The sequence below is a fragment of the Haliotis asinina genome, chromosome 7 (genome assembly GCF_037392515.1).
Source record: "Haliotis asinina isolate JCU_RB_2024 chromosome 7, JCU_Hal_asi_v2, whole genome shotgun sequence".
Lineage (NCBI taxonomy): Eukaryota > Metazoa > Mollusca > Gastropoda > Lepetellida > Haliotidae > Haliotis > Haliotis asinina.
This window is the reverse complement of record NC_090286.1, coordinates 10,514,336-10,533,917: the sequence shown is the minus strand read 5'-3', so window position 1 is coordinate 10,533,917 and position 19,582 is coordinate 10,514,336. Positions and strand designations below refer to the sequence as shown.

Sequence of the window (19,582 nt, the reverse complement as noted above, 5' to 3'; positions counted from 1 at the left end):
ACTGTGTAGACTGCCGGGATGGCTATTATGGCCAAAACTGTTCCCTGCGATGTGCTGACAGACATTGCACCAGTGAATCTTGTCACGCCGATGGAGCATGTAGTGTTGAATGTGATCGTGGCTGGACACTACAGGACTGCACACAAGGTATGACGAGTTTTGTTTTCAGCCAGTGACATGAGTTGCATACACGCTCGGAAGACACTTACCATGTAACATACATGTGCCGCTAATAAAAAGATGTGAACCACGTTAAATGTTAACTTGTAAAAATGAAGTTTAGGACATTTTGTGACGCTACTTTAGCACTTTGATTTTTACTTGAATGTTCATAATGAAGTTAAATGTAAATTGCATGCTTGACAACTCTGACATGCTTGGAGAGGCGCTAACATAGTCGTAAGTTAATGTATGAATGTATGGGACTTACGACTGTCTTCCTGCTAAGTGTGCTTCGAAAATCTAGCCCGTGTGTGTGTGTGTTGTTGATATAATTGAGACGAATGTTATGGGGACTGTGAGGGTTGCACATTTCAGTGTATCTATGGACATAGAGAAATAATGCTTGAATCTGTAATACATATCACTGGTGCTTTACTACACCAGCCAACAATCTGATACTTAGATAGCATTAGTGTTAATGTGTTGAAACTGAACTAATTCTAAACATTGACATTACAACAGAGTGCCCCAGTGGGACGTACGGCGTCAGTTGTAACAAAACCTGTGGCCAGTGTGCTCAGAACGAAACGTGTCATCATATTTCGGGGGAATGTCCTGGTGGATGCGAAGCAGGGTGGCAGCACGAACTGTGTCAGGAACGTGAGTAGAACCAGCAGAACCTGCATGAACTGTTTTGTCCTTCATGTTGGAAGTTACTACTTTAGTCAACAGCCATGGTATCCAAGATGTGGTATCTCGATACAGTTAATATGACCTGTCATGGGAGTTGTCTCTGAAGATGTGTTGAGGTATACTCACATTCTTCCTGCTCAATGCAGCGTTGTATGTTACACATATATACTTTATCTCATACCTCTCATCGGACTTCATGCATACAGATCACCTGCAGTATGAGAAATAGAACATATGTCTGAAATACTACTATGTCATATTGGCGACCTAGTACCACTAGGACTATTGGAAGCTTGGGTTTGGAGTATGTAATATGCGTGCATTTACGTGATTTCATTGCTCACCAATCTGAATAATGACTAATCATTATAACAGTCAGTCTCTGTGACAACCTTGTATGCTTGTTCGTCTGGACAACCCCTGACTAAACTGAAATGTGATAAACGATATTATCCGAGCTCATGTAAGAATTTCGAGTTTTGATTCGTTCACATGACTCTGATAAAATATCATGTACACCCGTCACGATCCGTGAGCAGCGTGTACAAAAGTCTAATCACCCACGTCTCAGTGACCAGTAACGCCAGAAAAGCACGCATCGTCAAGCGTTTAGTAACTCGCTTCATTGAGGTCAGTCGATCAGTTGGTGTCTACATGGCAGCAAAGAAACGTTTTGCCACAACAACTCGATTCGATGCGTATTGTTTTCTTTTCATTCAGTAAAAAGCATTCGGCTAGATAAATTCGTTATCACATCGCGTCGGGGGAAATACTGGATTTTATCAGTCCCGAGCGAGTATGGCTGTGTTTCAACATTACGAGGGGCTGATAAAACCTCGTGTTTCCCTCGACACGATGTGATAACGTATAGTGTTTAGAGTTACAAGAAAAAAACTATCATGAAATATAATGTAAAAAGTATGTATCAAACTATACAATATTCAAAGGACTCACCTTCGTTATGAGTGCGGATGATGCCTGTTTTATGAATTGAATTGCCTGGACCAGGATATTACTTTGGTGAATACTGGAAGACATTATACTGCATGTTGTCACGGAATCTGACGAGATAATTAGTGAACACGTGTTTCAGGTCTTCAAAATGAACAGGGCAAGTTTCCGGTAGCGGCTGTGGGGGGAACAGTCGCAGGTTTACTAGTTGCGATACTCGTCATTGTTGCTGTTGTCCTCGTCAGAAGGTAACTGATAAACTCATACACACTAGCGGAACTCAACCTATATGTTACACCATTTTTGACACCATACACTGCTTATATGTGGGCTGTTAGATGGTATATCAATGGAAGTTGGACACCAAAGTACACCAATAAACTTAATGAAATATAACCAAGAATCGGCTGTTGGTTCAGATTAAAAGACGTCATGTTTGAGACGATGCCACATTGGCAACTTGAGATACTTTCATGAGTATAAATTAAAATATTAATATATCCTCCATTTTGATGCAGAATTGAGATATTTTCAACTTTAGTCAGCATAGTTGCCTACATTTTGTAACTGGATTATGACCATATGTTTAAACATAATCCCCACAATGGAATCCACAAATTACAGTATTGATTGTAACAGAAAACTTCATGTACTGAAGGAACACAAATGTTCCACAGCAAGGTCACAGTCTAAAAAACAAAATAATTAAGGATAAGTACACTAACGGTTACATAATGTTGAAAGTGTGCCTTATTTGTTTTATACGAATGCCTTTCCCGGGATATTTTTCAATGAGGCAGACTAGCAGGACTTGGAGGTTTAGATGTATGTAGGAATCACATTTCACATCTCTACATCCTTCTTTGGCGTTTCTGACCTTATTCCTAAATCGGTATGGTGTCAGGCAATGTCAGATCGTGTGACAAATAACTCTTTGCGAATTTTATTTTATTTTGTTTTATTAATGCAGGAGGAGACGGCGGTTTCACGATAATGAAATAAATAAACAAGTTTCAGAGTTTCACCCTAAAGCACACAGTAAACCACAAATAGGTATGACAAACATTTTCGTGCCAACATTTTTATCATCAATTATTCTTTAAGTAAAGCTCACTACAATGACAGATTGTATTCTATGTACTAAGGACTAAATAGCACTACATGTGTAAATATTTCAGCACAACTCTTTGAGACAACATGCATTTGTGGCAGGGCAGGTAAAACATTATAGGTGACTACTAAAATGTACATATAGTCATATTTCAATGTCTAATGATATGTTCCTAAGGTTAAGGGGACAGGGATGGGGGTAACACTATCAGAAACATAAGATTGTGGGATCGGATTCCGTTTGGGTGGCAGCGATTATGTTTCTGGGTTTTCTGCAACACTTTCGTGCTCTTGTCATTCATAGAAATTAAATTGTACAAGTACACAATACAAATTATGTAGAAGTGATTTCCTCTGCCTTGAGGCCTCCTTGCTACCGTTTAAGTATTATTATTATTATTTTAACGGTGTAAAGCCCATCTCATTTTATTAAATAAGTCCAAAGGGATAGTAATAGTAATACTACATGGATTTTACGAAGGAATAATTTACATGCCCGAAATCCACTAGAATGAAGTCAGTCAAGTGATGATAACGGTTCATTTTTCACTTCTGTAGAGAACGGCATTTATGAAAACGTCGCTCTAGAGAGCGCGGCAATTAATCAGAAGCCAGCTATAAAGCCCAAACCAGCCACACAGTCTACAGCAGGTAAGCAGCGGGATTCTAAAGATGAGGAGGAGGAAGACGTTGAGGAAGGAGGTCAGTCTCCTGACAGTTGTTACTACAACGCAGGAGCCGATGATGCCGTAAGAGACGTCCCTGTGTCAGAACTAGCTGCAACGGTGGCAACACTTAAGGAGAGAAAAGATGGATTTGAGAAAGAATACCACGTGAGCTTTATCCACTTTACACTACAAGACATGAAAATTCTAGTTTGTCTTCAAATAATCTGTTAATTTTTGACAGTGAATTTCCATTATTTGGTTTTTGTTTTGTTTTTTTTGTTTATTGTTTATTTTTGGGTTTTTGTTGTTGTTGTTGTTGTTTTTGTTTGTGTTTGTTGTTTTTAAGTTTGTGTTTGTCATACCGTGCTAACAGAGACTCCCAACTGGGTTTACGGCGACGTATCAAGACTCCCAGAAACCCGAGAACAGCGGCAAGAACAAGTTCAGAGGCTACTACCCCTGTGAGTAAAAAGGAATGGATGAACGGTATTGAACAGCTTAAGGTAAAGGTTAAACTTCAGCAAACGAATTGATACCAACAGATAATGCAGTTGCAGTCCAATTTTCAGACGACCACAACAGAGTTCACCTAACGCCTCTCCCCGACGTCCCCGGGTCTGACTACATCAACGCAAGCTTCATGCACGTCAGTATTTTGCTCATATGTTCACAAAATTGAATAGGATTGTGTATTTTCTGCCGGTTACGATTATATTTGGGGACACAACAAACATGTGAGATCATCAGGACCATTAGAGTTCTTCTTAGCTAAAAGTGTTGTGTGTAGATACACTGACATACGACAACACACAGTACATGACTTTCCTGTTCTTGTTTTTTGTTTCAGAGCTACAACCAAGGGAAGACATATATTGCATCTCAGGGTGGGTTGTTGGTGCACTTAAGCCGACGTTGTTTTGTTTTGGTTTCACAGTTAGTTTCGGAGAATATTTATGGCATAGGCTGGCACAGCCTATTGATCACTTGAAATTATATCGTTAAGAATCACCCTTTGTGTAACCATTAAATGGTCATTACTGTAAAAGATCCGTGAAGGTCCGGGGCAGGATATTCTTTCAGCAACCCATGCTTGCCATATAAAGTGAATATGCTTGCCATTTGAGGTGACTAACGGAATCAGGTGGTCAGGCTCGCTGTCTTGGTTGACACATGTAGATGCTCATGGAGTTGTCACTAGATTGTCTGCCCAGGACTCGTTTATTTACAGACTGCCGCCATATAGGTGGATTACTGCAGACTGCGGAGTAAAACTAAAGTCACTCACTCACTCAGTCACTATTGTAATAGATTTTTAGATACTAGGTTTTAAAGTTTGCCATTACTAATATTTGTCAGCTTAATATGTCTGTTTTTGCTTTCATAATTTCATGTATGTAGCTCCCAACAAGAAGACCGTGGGAGACTTCTGGCGGATGATCTGGGAACATTCCTGCAGCCATGTGGTCATGCTGACTGGTCTTGTGGAGGAAAGTAGGGTAAGATTTTACACTGTCATCCAAATTTGTCCAAAACACACTAACAAGGCATAATATGCTAAGACTGAATTCTAATTTTAGGTGAAATGTGAACGATACTGGCCGACAGATGGCGTAATGGAAAGTGGTGTTTTGAAAATAGAGGTCGTGGAAACACAGACCCGTGCGAACTTTACAACAAGACAACTGAAAGTTACGTCTAACACAGTGAGTGCTGACATATCCTTTTGCAATACATGGGTTTGAGTATCCAGTTATAGCAAACAATATTCCTACAGTCGCAGCTTTTTCTTGATTACAGTTACGTAGCAGACCCTCTTCTAATTTCAGACCTTTCTTGTGATAGACAAGAGGAGGACATTTGCAAATTTGACAGCACAGTGAAAGAAGTATGCCTGATTCAATTCTGATTTGCCCTGAGCCATATGTTTGCTTGTTATTAAGTAGGATGCTTGAGATTCCAAGGATTCCTTTTGGTTTAACCTTTCATCAGTATTAATTTTTGAAAGTTAATCATAACAATGTTCTGTTACAGACTGGAGAGTGTCGATCTGTGATCCAGTTCCACTTCACATCCTGGCCCGACCACGGTGTACCGGACACACTCGCCCTCGTCAACTACATCTGGTTGGTCCGGCGGACAGCTGCGGAAACAGATGGACCGCTGCTTGTCCACTGCAGGTGTGGTCATCTTAAGTGGCACAAGCACTTGGATTACTGTCCGATGACCATTGTGAAGACAGCTAGTCTTCACACTGACGTATGAAGCAACTATGCTCCCTTTGTGTTATTCCTGTGATAGAACCTGAATTCCTCTATACCCTAGAGTGTTCATTCGACGATGATCTCATGTTATTCCAATTGATAGGTTAAACGGCTGCTGTTGTGTCATGGTGAAATAATTATTTGTGGAGAGTACACCTTTTTGCATTTAAATTGCGAAATACGTTATTGTCACCTTCATTACTTCGCATCTTGAAGTTCGCTATTGACAATGATCGCCTTTCTGTCAACTGTCATCTGTATTTCTGATTTTACAGGCGCCTCCCGTGCCTCTGTAATTTTCTGATGTGTGTAAAGGGTCAGTGGCCTCATCAAATAACGTCATCCATTCAATCATACTGAAGTATCCATTTTGCCCGTTCGTTAGACATGTGAAAATGAGTGGACAGTATCACTTAACCTGTGCACGTACCTACATGGACTTCAAATGTTCATGTTAACATTCTACCTTTTTGGACAATACGAGAGACGATTATGGGTAGATTTCAGTAGAAACGTCCAGTTCCAGCTGCAATAATTCAGCATATAACAACGGTGATGCTACACACAATCACGGATTCTGAGAAAGTGGTCAGTAATGCCATTGTTTCCCCATGACCACTTTCAGCGCCGGTATTGGACGTACAGGCACATACATCGCCGTTGACTCCCTGATAGACCAGGCCCAAGGGGAAGGGGTGGTGGATGTCCTGACGTATGTGTCAGCCATGAGGGAGCAGAGGAAGAACATGATACAGACACCGGTAGGTGCACGTAATTTGTCAAATATTTTCAGAAAGTTATATTTGTGAATGTAGTGAACTCGCACTTAAACCGTATGTCCTTGAACATTCTGCATTTTGTCTTCTGATGGAAAGGCGCGTTAAGAGAACAATACCTGTTGAAACAAAGTGAGACGTTCTCCATCATCATATAAATATGGAGTGGTGATACGATATACCCGGCTATTTTATGAGAGGAATTTGGTCCATCTCAATGACAGGCACAGTATGAGTGTGTCTTCTTGTGCCTACTGGAGATGACGACATATGGCAATACCAGACTGGACGTCTCTAACTACACGAAAAGCTACAGCAGCAGCGGTATGGACACCACCGTGGATGGCAAGACTTTCAGTCAGTTATCAGAGGTCAGTGTTGTGAAAAATCACCGGGTTGGGGTGGGGTGAGTATGTATGCCTTTAAGCAAGGCAGCAGATCCTAGATATTAGCTTCCGACATTGTACCCATGTGGGGAATCGAACACGGATCTTCGGTCAGACTTGCGAACACTTAATACACAAGGCTACCCCACCGCCCCCTGAAAATATTCAAAGGATATATTTGCAACCTTTACATATCAAAACTACATTAGGAATTACCCTCTCACAAATTCAGTTTGAGAAAAACGTGCAAACAGTGCAATGTTGATACACTCGTGTAAGTTTGTCTTACTAGTCATTATACGAATTTGCAAATAACTTCAGGTAGAAACAAACGACTTATGAGGACAAAAAGAGTTGCTTAAGTACATGTATAGCAACGAATGGAATGGAAATTTCTTACCAATACCCACTGTCAATTATCAGAGGTCAGTGTTCAGAAAATTCCCCGGGGATTGGGGTGGGGGAGTAAGTATGCTTAGTATGTAAGTAAGGTAGCTCATTCCAGATATTGTACCCAGGTCGAACACGGATCTTTGGCCTGACGTGCGAATACTTAATACACACGACTACCCCACCGCCCCCTGGACGGTAGAAATTTCTCACCGACACCCACTGTATACGACAAGAGTTTTCCGCAGATTTGTATAATGCGGAAATGTTGTATTTTATATACCTTTCTTGTTCTATTCGTTATGAACTGAACAACCATTATATCCAACTAACTGTTATTCTATCGCATGTGTAGTGTACATATCTGTGTTCACAGATGCTATTGACAGAGGTGCGAGGAGGTGAGTTCATACATTCTGTAACTCAACATCCAAACTAAAGAAAATCATTGGAATCTATCGCCATGCATTTCGAAAGCTCACCTAAGGTTAAGTTCAAACGTCACGTTTATGTCATCTATTCGATATCCGTGACGGTCCGGGGTAGAACAGGCCTTCAGCAACCCATGATTGTCATAAAAGGCAGCTACGCCTGTCGTAAGACGCGACTAACGGGATCAGATGATCAGGATCGCTGACTTGGTTGAAACATGTCATCGCTTCCCAACTGGGCGGATTCATGCTCATACTGTTGATCTCAGGATTGTGTGGTCTAGACTCGATTATTTACAGACCGCCGCCATGTAACTGGAATATTGCTGAATGTGGCGTAAAACGAAACTCATCTATTGCAAGACTGGCATATCATCTGGTCTACTTTAAATTTTGTTGGGAGTCCAAACCCACGGATTCGAAACCATAAACGTGAGCAGTGTGTATTGCAAATGAGAATAATGCCTTCCGTTGAATCATACCTGATATCTGTATGTTAGTCTATTGACAGCTTCTACACCACGATCTTCTTCTCTCTAAGGAAATACAGGATATGATTGTAAAATTAGTGAAATGTAGAGTCAGCGTTTTCCCTTAACGGGGAACTGTAGAATATGCTAACGCAACTGGTATTATTACTATGTTGATATTTTACAGATACCCCCGACCGACACAGAATGTGGGTGGATGGTAATCAGGACTTCATTGTCCGTGTAGGACCGGTAGGTGCACAATAAGCGACAGCAATATCAGATGATCTTGGAAATCTTATTTCCAACACGTTTCAAGACACATTTATAAGACAGAAAATAATGTAAGATTCCGATTCGTGAACCTTATCACACCGTCTTGAAGTTAACACATGCCGACACTCAAAGATACACTTCCTTTGTATCTGGATGAACAAGAGCGTTTAGGATGTTGGGGTTAAAACGGGCATATTTGTGTAGGATTTCTCCCATCAACATGTATTCGTCTTTTCAGTCCCTGACTTGTCTAAAGGGGTACCTGCAAGCCACTGCACCTTCCCCGGGTTTGGTGAAACTGTTGTGGAAGCTGGTAGAAGAGAACAACGTCCAAACTATCGTCGTCGTCACGCCAAATGTGTGTAAATTGACGAACATGAAATATGTAAAGAAGGGTGGTCTTCTAACTTTTGTATTACGTTCTACATTGGATGTGAGTGAGTTAATATTTACCATCACATCGGAAATATCGCAGCAATATCGTGATAAGCACAATGAAAATTACATGATATATATGAAGAGTATTTGAAACAATCTAAAAACTGTTAACGAAGAACCGCAAAACCACTAGTATATCACAGACATTCATTTAAAAACTAGTAATGATATGTAAAACAGTTTAATTACTGAGGACAATACAAAATACAAACGAGCTATAGATTGCCAACAACTGTTTGATGATCAGAATTTCACAGCAATAACATGTCATTCATGATGATGGTATATTTAAGTGATAACTTTATGACCGCCATGAACGGCCTTGCTATATCGTATTATAAGTGAGGTTGTATATCTGTAATATAAATGCAGCCTAACATATGTAAACATCAGTTCTGTTATCATACACTATAGCCTGATTGCAGTGAAAACGTACCGATAAATTCACTTTCAACAAAATGTAAAAAACAAATAAAGTGAAATTACGACTGCGAATCCTTATAATGTTACTTTGCCAGTTTAACACTTAAATATCAGCGTTAACTTAGACCAAATTATACATTTTTGGGTGTTTCATTTAATGTGCATGTCTTTTGTAATACAATCCAGTAATAGCGATTTTAATCTATTATCGTTTGTTAAAGAACATTATGCGTGTGTTAAATAAAATTCTGAGATTTTAATGTTTAGTTGGGTAAAATTAAGGTAAAATTATGAGGATTCACAGTCTTAATTTCACTTCATTCCATTTACAGTTTTGTTTAAAGTGAAATTCATCAATACGGTTTCACTGCGAACACACTGTAGTCGTCCTATTTCACGAATTTTAAATATTGTCTATTTAAGGTGGGTTTAGTCCCAGCAGAAGGAAGGCCAAAGACGCATGGTGAGATTACGGTGACAACAACAAGTGAATCCAGCCTGTCAACAGATCTCACCATGAACAACTTGCGGGTAGCCACAAAAGTAATGAGCCATGGTCATTCATTATTAGTTCTCCTAAAAGACGGCGTCGGTTGTTTCCACTTCGTATTCCACTGTAATTGTATTCTCATATAAATGATTGCCTAATCGTCCTAAATATTTCACCGAGACCCAGACTACCTTCAATCAAAGATTAAACTGTGGACGTCCACAATGTAGCCAATTGACTGAGCAGAGAGAAATAATTGTAACCAATCAAGAAGAGCGTAACACATCGCTTGTTCTACTTGATTTCAACTTCTCGTTGCCTGTCGTTTACATGTTGTTGAGTTTAAAATATTCTTTTTATTTGTGTTACTATAATAATGGCAACAAGTATTTTATGGACTCTGATATTAACTTAGATCAGAGACTGGGGTCGTTACACACGATACTACCTTCGTGAATGGGCAATAATGAATGCATATTTATTACATCTGTTACACAGACAGACAGGGCTCGCCAGGTGAAGATGATCAGAGTTGATGCCCCCTTGACAACAGAAGTCATGACATCATATTTGCTGAACCACGCCCAACTGCAGGAAATATCAACTCAACCTCACCCAGTGGTCGTCCTTCACAAGTAAGACTAACCCTAAAGTAATTTTGACAGGAAGGAAATTTATACAATGGAGCCACCAATTTTATGAAATTGTTTGCATATATTCCAGCGACAATGACAGAAAGCTAGCCGTCTCTTGCTGCATTATGGGGAACATCCTTTCCGGTATTCGTGAGGACACTTCTCTTGATGTTATCGGCCATGTAAGAACATTTCTCAGATGCTGTCCTGACCTTCAGTTCCACAAGGTAGGACACTGGTTTTAAATACCCAAGATTAATAATATGATCTAATTCATATTTTACATATTTCAAACTTAGTGTCCAATGCCATTATTCCCTAACAATTGTGGTTATGAACCTTTCATTCCTTATGGCTGTTATGTATCTGCGATGAAAAAATGTAAGAACCAATGGCTCTGGTGTCGACGTAATAACAGTAATATTTGTCAAATACGCTGTACTATCGACTAAACCAGCTTGCATAATTCAAACCATTTTGAAACTGACAAACAGACTGAGTGAGGTTTTAGTTTTACACCGCTTTTAGAAAAAAAGCAATCAGCAATATACAGAAGGGCATACACGAAATGGGCATCAGGTCTTGTACCCATGTGGGGAATCGAACCCGGGTTTTCGGGTTGACAAGCAATAATTTTAACCACTAGGCTATCTTAGCACCCGACAAACGTACAGAAAAGAATTCATGCCGAAAATGACAACATTTTGGGTGCAGTTGACACATCTATCGACATCTGTTGACACAACTTTCATATTTGATTTTCTGTGACCCAGACTGTTCTAAATGTTTGGACAATGATCCGTGTATCCTTGCCATAATTCATGTTGATCACTTGTGCGGCACTATGGGTTTCTTCATGAATGTATGGCGTAATGTGATATAGCCTTTGGCATTGTCTCTAGTCGAGCTGAAATGTGATGTTGTCTATGGTTATGAAAACCATCTATGATCTATTATGAAACTTTTCTATCAAAGCTGTCTTTGGGATCAGAATTCTTTCACCGTCTTGGTTTTGTTTTGCTTTGTTTTCAGAATGATGTTCAGATGTTCCATGACTTTGCCCTGCAGTGTATTCTGAGAACAGACCCTTCAAACACCTACGCTAACATCTAAAGTCAGGGCCAGACAGTCCCGACGGACTACATTACATCTACAAAACGAACGACCATATTACCACACTATTCAGTTCGGTACTTTCTATATTACTTGAAATGCCCATAAGCAGTTGTGGGTATGTTAATATTAATAATTTTGATACCATACCTTAACGTTGTTAATATGGACCAAAGTGTAATATTTCTAGCTTATTGTCTCACTACACAATATACCACCAATCACCCGGTGAAGCTGACACCATTTACCCCAGAGTCAAGTCAGAACGGATCTCGTTATATTTTCATAGATGAACTTTACGGTCTTTCGGCTACCACGTTTATGGTTTCAAATGATTATTCTGAAACTTACTTACCGTGGTAGAAATGTAGAGGACATTTACACATTGGACAAAATAGACAATGTCTGCTGTGATAATCTTAGACGTAAACTAGCTTGATTCTGATTTTCTGTTTGAACCAGGTATCAAATCTAGATTTGCTCTACGTCCTCAGAATTTCACATAGTTTCGCAGTGGTTCCATAATATTCCACATGGATTCGCCACTAGTTCAACAGAATTCCACATCGATTTGCACTAGATCCACAGATTTTGACAATGATTTGTACCAGATCCATACAATTGTACATCCATTCGTACTAGATCCAAAGAATTGTATACTATTTTGTACTAGTTCCTTAGAATTGGACATTGATTTGTTCTAGAATTTCACATTGGTGTGTAGTAGTTCCACAGAATATCAGATTAATTTGCACAAGGTTCACAGAATTTCATCTTGACTTGCATTACCTCAACAAAATTTCACGTCGCTTTGCACTAATTCCACAGAATTAACATTGATTTGTACTAGTTGCACAGAATTTCAAATTGACTCCTATTACTTCCACAGAATTTCTCATCGATTCGTATTACCTCCACAGAATTTAACCCACATATGTACCACTTAACCAGATTGCACTAAATTATTACTGGTCTAACAGAATTTAAAACTTCACATAGACGCGTACTTCATCTGCTGAATGTCACATAGATTTGCACTACTTCAGCAAAATTGCAAATTGGACGAGCAGAATTTTACATGGATTTGTATTACTTCCACACAATTTCCCATCGATTTGCCCTAGATCCACAGATTTTCATATTATATTTTGTAATTTCACAGAATTTGACATTCATCTGTACCAGTTCCGCAGAATTTCACATTGATTTGTACTAGTTCCACAGAATGTCCCATTGATTCGCACTACATCCACAGGATTTGATATTATTCTGCACTAGTTACACAGAATTTCACATTGATTCGTATTAGATCCAGAGAATTTCACCTAGACGTGTACCCCATTAACAGGATTGCACATATTTTAGAACTGGTCGAACAGAATTTCACATAGGTGCGTACTTCATGAGCAGAATGTTACATTGATTCGTACCACTTCACAAATTGTACACTGATTCGCACTAGTCCCACAGATTTTGCATAGCATTGAAGTCGCACCCAGCGCCCATTGTTTCTTGTTCCTGCACCTCTTCAACGTGAGGTCATAATATACATGCTTTCAAAGTTAACCAAAAGACCGTCCATTAAAGACAGAAATTTACACAGCAGTTTGTTTCGTACCTTTGGTATGGACATTAGCTATAACTGTTAACATATATCCAACGTCTGTAACGTACACTTCATCAACATGAAGTCATCAAATATTTAAAGTTAAACCAACATCAAAATGTGTTTATGGTCATATGTCAGTCAATATGTTGTAAATGTTACTGATAAGTGATGCAAGTTGTTAATACATGCATTGAACGCTGACAGTGCTGTGTCATTTGTTACAGAAGAATCTCTACGTATGTACAAATGTATCTTACGTCTATGGAATGCCAGGTTGGCGGGTATGGACATCGTATTTGTACGCGATGCATGTTCAGCCATATTAGTTAAAGATGTAAATCTGGGTTATGTATCAACTGGGTGTGAGCATCTCTCCCAATTTTCCTGTCAGATGATATAGTCATTAGTTGATGATGTGTAAAGGTACGCATGGCTGCTTAAACATTTTTGTTACTATCTATTAACTTGAATAAAATCCTATTTTGTTTGCATTCTGTCTTTTGTTTGACTAGAAAGCAACGTTTGTTTGTCACAATAAAACAAACATAACATCCTTTAAGATTGCCTGTTCTATATTTCAAGATGGCTTTAAAATCAATTGTATATGTATAGAAACACAGATTTTCCAAAAATGTATCCATAACTTTTGTCCGTTTGGATAGTGTTTCCTATATATTACAGGCAATTATGTTTTTGTCTGAGTATTTGATATTTGAATTGACTACCAGTAATTACTCATAACACCTCAAAATGGTACTTGTATTCAAAATCGGATTTATGGCCCCAAATTGCACTGTGACGGTTATACTAAAGAAGTTTTTACTTCAAGTAATAAAATATAGTCCAATGTTTCCGTGCCGGTTAAAAGAACCACTATCACATAAGAATGCCAATTTAACAGTTTACACTAGAGCACTGACAGTTAACACATTGATAGCAATGTGATGCGCGGAGATATCGCCACCCATGTGAGAGCTGAAAGCAAGTGATCGAAATCAAACCCGTGTATTCGGTGTGAAGAGCAAATGCTTTGTCCATCATTCTACCCCATATATTACACAGATACATAAAAACATGAAGTTAATAAGAAGGATATACAATTAGAATCACTGTCCAATCGCTGAGTGAGCATGAGATTGCTTCAACATGACTGGGTCTCCCCATGCTGTGGCATCAAAACTAGCACTGTGCAGCCACGTGGTAAAAGAATAAATGACACTTAGTGGTTCCAGTCAGAACAAAACACACTGTGTCTAAATGAAGCATTCACAGACGCAAAACACCGATGATGCAATACCTTCTGATTATACTGAAATCAATCACAGGGCGAAGATATGCATTTAAACTTCAAGGTAAAATTATGGTTTGTCATTTTGAAACGTTTCGTCAGTTCCTGGAGGTTTATCCTTCTGTTTGCAGTTCTATTGCCTGCCAGTCAGTTCGTCAGTAATGTTCTATACACAGGTCTCGATTCTCGTGTTTATGTTCTGTGAGTTCTGTGTGTCTTTAGTCTCCTCTTCCTTCACAGACCTATGATCATCCTGTATCCTGCGTGTTGAAAAGAGCAAACAAATGTCAATGCTACACTCAATGTATGTTAATTCGCACGTACATGTTTATGTTTATATGTATAATCATCACTTTATTGCACACCTACCTGCATGGTCTACAATGTAAACACAGGTACACTCCAGCAGCTAGGATAAGTGTCATCGCCACTCCGACAAGCCCACCAACCAGAACACCAAGACCGGTTATATTTGTAAACGAATGGGTCATTTTGTCAGGACGTATCTTCTGTGATTCTGAAAATATAAAATAGAATAGCTCTGCCAAATGATTCAAACATAATGTTGTTAGTGATACAACATTCAAATGACACCGTCGTTAACAACTGCCTCTCTCTGTCTCAAAGCATGAGAGAGTGAGTGAGGTAAAGTTTATAGTCATAGCGGCAGCATTTCAGCCATGTCATAACTGAAACGAGGTAAAAACACATGAAAACTGCAGTTAAATTGTGCCACACAGTTCAACCCGTACTTCCCATTTGGGAAGGTTAGATATGAAACAATGTTTCACTGACGTTTTGAATATTTTGAACAACTAAACTGAATGCCAACGTTTGTTTCACTCGGTTTGCTTCTGCAAGATTTACAAGTTATAGAGGGGTGTCGCATATAGTTTCAGAATGTTGCTCTGAAAATGGTTTTACCCTTCGTGTTGCCATGAATACAGAAGGAAATTACATTTAGAAAACCCTCAAACATGTTCATGAGATGGAGACGTAGTATACCCAGTTTGGTGAAGATTGATCTAATGGTTTTAAGGTTATGTTCCAGAAGCAATGGGAACGTCAACACGGACAGAAACTAAACCAAAACAGTATGCCTCAAGACGCTTCGGGGGACAGATATGATTTAAACTGCCAGTTACAAAGCATGTATCTATTTAAGCAACGCTTATCAAAATTGTCTGACAAACACCTTTTCTTAAGAATAGAATCATTAAATGTGAATCAACAACAAATAGATGCTTCAATTATGGCTTGAACTTAAAAAACCTATCCCTTGTGATGGCTCATCAAGACTTACGTGTTACAATGTTGAACATTGTATATTGTATCAGAGGCATGGAATTATGATTTATTATGATAATAGCAAATCATGGCCGAGGAATTATTATTGTGGTTATAATATTTAGATCTAGGGATGATGTTATTACTAATAAGTGATCAAGGTGTTCTAACAGTATATTTAGAATGGGAAATAACAAATAAAGGCCTGTGAGGTAGAAAAGATATACAGTGTAACAGAGGTAGCTAATCGGCTGCGGAGGAAATAAGCATGGAAGTAGGTCGAGATGACTCATAGTACCGTCCCTATCCCTTTACCTAATCTATCAAGATGAAGCAACTTGTCCGGTGACCTCGGCAGCTGTTCGTAGTATTCCACGGGACATAAATGGTTAGGAGGTAGAAACTTTGAGTTTCTTGGAATCCACCTCACAGGTTTACAAACATGGTATTGGGGGTACGGAATAAGGGTGGGGGAGTGAAAAAGTATGTAGGGTTAGGGGTTTTTGACCAATGGGCAAAAAAGAAGAGGGTGTTGGCTGTGACGTAGGGACCCAGCTTTAAGCGGTAGCAAAGCCCAGGGTCGGGAATCTGGTGCGCTCCCACTCTTGGTGTTTGATCACAAGGAATCTTAAAAGGCACCAGCATTTGGCTTAAGATGGAAGCTTTGCGGCCGAAGTCTTATAGAGTGACCATAGAGTGGGTTGTCCAGCAACACAGTTTCAAATAAACTATTGAACGAAGATCATCGTCTTGTGGTTGCTGGAGGAACTACCGTAAAACTCCACGGGCCCCCGGGTACTGACATTGTACCTCTCGCACATCCCCTATCGTCAGGACCGAAGTACGGGGGTATACCGTAGTTCGGGTAAGAACCCGCCCATCGCAGGTTCAGGGTTCGGCCAGGTAAACGTCATCTACCTGGCAGCTAACGGAGGTGATACCATACCTTGGAGAATTGTACCTATAACACGGAGACAGCGAGGACCTCCGTATCCATGTGTGCATCCCTGGAGACATCTCCCGTCCACAACGTGACAGCTCCCGTAACAGTGACCGCATTTTGCCTCACACTTCAATCCGTACTTCCAGCTAGGACAGGCTAGACAACTAGACTGCATGGCAACATTTGTTTCACTTCCATGTGCTCATTCTGCAATTTCTGCATGGAATACAATTAAGAGTCGGGTTGTTAGTGCTAAAACGGCTATTGTTGACTCAACCAGAAACACCGTAGCGAATATTACAATGTCAAATGTGATTATCGTCGAGTGTACTCTACCACTGATGCTGTGGCAAGGTTCGCTTTACCCATTTTTGCATTCTTGAACACATATCCCCTCACCCATGTATCCCCTCACCCATTCCGTGACAGTGACCACAGTCAACTATACAATTCAATCCGTATTTCCAGTTTGCACAAGCTGACTGTGGAACTCATCTTCGTCATTTAAAACAAAAGTGTGAGTTGTGCGTCATCGTAACCCACCTTCATTGCACAGATGCAGTTGCCATCCTGCCTCGCATCCATCTGGACAAATTCCGGTCTCATGGTGACACAAACTGTTGTTACCACATCTACCACAGGCGTTGCTGCAATCGATACCACAAGCACCACCTGGGCAAACTGGGATGTCATGCAGTATGTGAATATGCTTAGCTTCCCAATGTAAACACAAAACTTCAACATCAGAGAACGTACAGATATGGCGAAAGTCACTTCAAGTAAGACAGATGAGTACAAAATTGTTATCTGACGCCAGAAGGTACCCCTGATACGAAAGGAAACATGTGGAAGTAACTACCTGCCCTCGTTATTATTGTAAGTGAGTATGGTTTTACACCACTTTTAGCAATAGTCCTGCAATATCACGACAGGGAACACCACTGTACTCCTGTTTGGAATCGATCCCGGATTGGCACCCGTGGCGAGCCACCTCCTCGTGGTGGGTGGTGGGTAACGCCAAGAGCTCGCCGACACCCCCGTAGTGGACCCGGGGGGATATCTGGTTCACCAACCCGTTTGCCGTGGGTTGCGGCCCTGTGTCGGTGGAGGACGGGAGTCTGGGGGTTGAGGGCATTAGGAGCCTGTAATCGTGTTCCCTTTGCCCAACACACTCCTTTGACCCTTACTTCACCTAGACGGGTGGTTGAATGGGCTCGGTTCAACCAATCGGCTGGTCACGTCGAGCCCTGTGCATTATCTGTATTTGCAGAACTTATATTTTTAAACCGTATTGTAAAATTTAGGCCTTGGCTCTTTTGGTTTCTCAAACACCCCACTCGATTTGACATATATCTTCTTTAATTTGCCTAGAGTCTAAATGCCCAGAAGGCGATGGCTCATGGGCCAATCTGGTAGGATTGATCTTTTCAAGATTTGTCCTACTCGAGTATACCCTCCTGGTATCCCTGATGTCGTCTGTTGGAGATCCACAGACATGTGACATCGTCCTTGTTGACACTCCGTGGTGGGTGGGGAGCTAGGAGGGTGAATTATATCCATTGTGATCATGGCACCCCCACTTAAAGAAACGATGGCATGAGTCTGATGATTCATTCTCTTCGGACGATGAGACTCCAACAGTTTTAGTTGAGTTGAGTTGAGTTCATAGTTAACGTCACATCGGCAATATTCCAGCCATATCGTGACGAGAACATGTTTGATATTGAAATGAAATGTGCATATACTATAAAAACCTGTCGTCAAAGGACAGTAAAATAACTAGAATATCACAGTTATCATTTAAAACTAGTGTAGAAAGTTAAAACTAATATCACTATTTGGACAATACAACATAAAATACGGGCTATATATCACCAACCACTGAAGGTAGATCACCACACTAGGGACCATGGGGACTTACTGTACCTTTGCTTCCTGCATGGACCCTAGCTGGATTTACATCATCCCTTCGGTTGTTAGCAATTTAGGAAATCTAGCCATATATTAAAAAGACACATATTCTACGATTAAAAATATGAACAGTTTGAATTGACTTTGAATGTTTGTGGGCTTACGTACCCTCTCAGGAGGACAATAATTTTACAGTACTTTAACCCCCCTCGAGGATACAGCCACTAACAAGCACAGTTACGAATTTAAACTTCCAGTACTAAAATATTTATCTATTTACAAGTCATTTAACAAATCTAATTCTTTTAAAAACTGAATGATTAAATGAGGACTTATATTATTAAAAAGATCCTTCATTGTTCATGATTTGAAATAGGTATCCCTTGTGATGGAATATTCGACACAGTCAAGCAAGACATGCTTGACCGTGATTATTTCATCACAAGGGATGCAGAACGGAGGATCCTCACCTTTCAATAGGTATTCATGAGTATATCTCGTGTGGCCAATACGACATCGCCGCATGATGACCTCTTCAAATCTGGACTGACAACCCAAGTAGGTATACCCAACAGAAGGTTTTATTGCATGTAATTTATTTATGCCCACTTGGGTGTCCCACTTCGTCTGCATCAGATCACGGATATACGATCTAATGGTAGCCTTATAATCAGTGTATGGAATAAGAAGTGGTGTCACAGATTTGTTTAGTGCTGCCTTAGCAGTAAGGTCAGCCAATGTGTTCCCAGAAATGCCCACGTGGCTGGGTAACCAACAGAAGACGATGTCGTATTGGCCAGTAGCAAGATCATTATACAATTCAATTATTTCAGTTAAAAGTGGATGTTTACAAGAAATATTTTTAATAGCC

The 19,582-nt window shown here is 40.0% G+C and overlaps 1 protein-coding gene across 1 annotated transcript in view; it reads left to right on the top strand.

The window, feature by feature from the left end:
* LOC137290330 (receptor-type tyrosine-protein phosphatase alpha-like) overlaps positions 1-13,771 on the top strand; it is a 100,559-nt gene extending 86,788 nt beyond the window's left edge. The window contains exons 8-27 of the mRNA XM_067821173.1: positions 10-147; positions 685-822; positions 1,949-2,054; positions 2,777-2,859; positions 3,475-3,749; positions 3,958-4,045; positions 4,154-4,230; positions 4,432-4,468; positions 4,983-5,080; positions 5,162-5,287; positions 5,616-5,761; positions 6,471-6,606; positions 6,846-6,992; positions 7,774-7,798; positions 8,486-8,550; positions 8,813-8,932; positions 9,859-9,978; positions 10,424-10,560; positions 10,649-10,787; positions 11,593-13,771. Of these exons, the coding sequence (XP_067677274.1) occupies positions 10-147; positions 685-822; positions 1,949-2,054; positions 2,777-2,859; positions 3,475-3,749; positions 3,958-4,045; positions 4,154-4,230; positions 4,432-4,468; positions 4,983-5,080; positions 5,162-5,287; positions 5,616-5,761; positions 6,471-6,606; positions 6,846-6,992; positions 7,774-7,798; positions 8,486-8,550; positions 8,813-8,932; positions 9,859-9,978; positions 10,424-10,560; positions 10,649-10,787; positions 11,593-11,673 (2,282 nt within the window). The 3' untranslated portion in view covers positions 11,674-13,771. The remainder of the gene's footprint in view (positions 1-9; positions 148-684; positions 823-1,948; positions 2,055-2,776; positions 2,860-3,474; positions 3,750-3,957; positions 4,046-4,153; positions 4,231-4,431; positions 4,469-4,982; positions 5,081-5,161; positions 5,288-5,615; positions 5,762-6,470; positions 6,607-6,845; positions 6,993-7,773; positions 7,799-8,485; positions 8,551-8,812; positions 8,933-9,858; positions 9,979-10,423; positions 10,561-10,648; positions 10,788-11,592) is intronic.
* Positions 13,772-19,582: the final 5,811 nt, after the last annotated feature.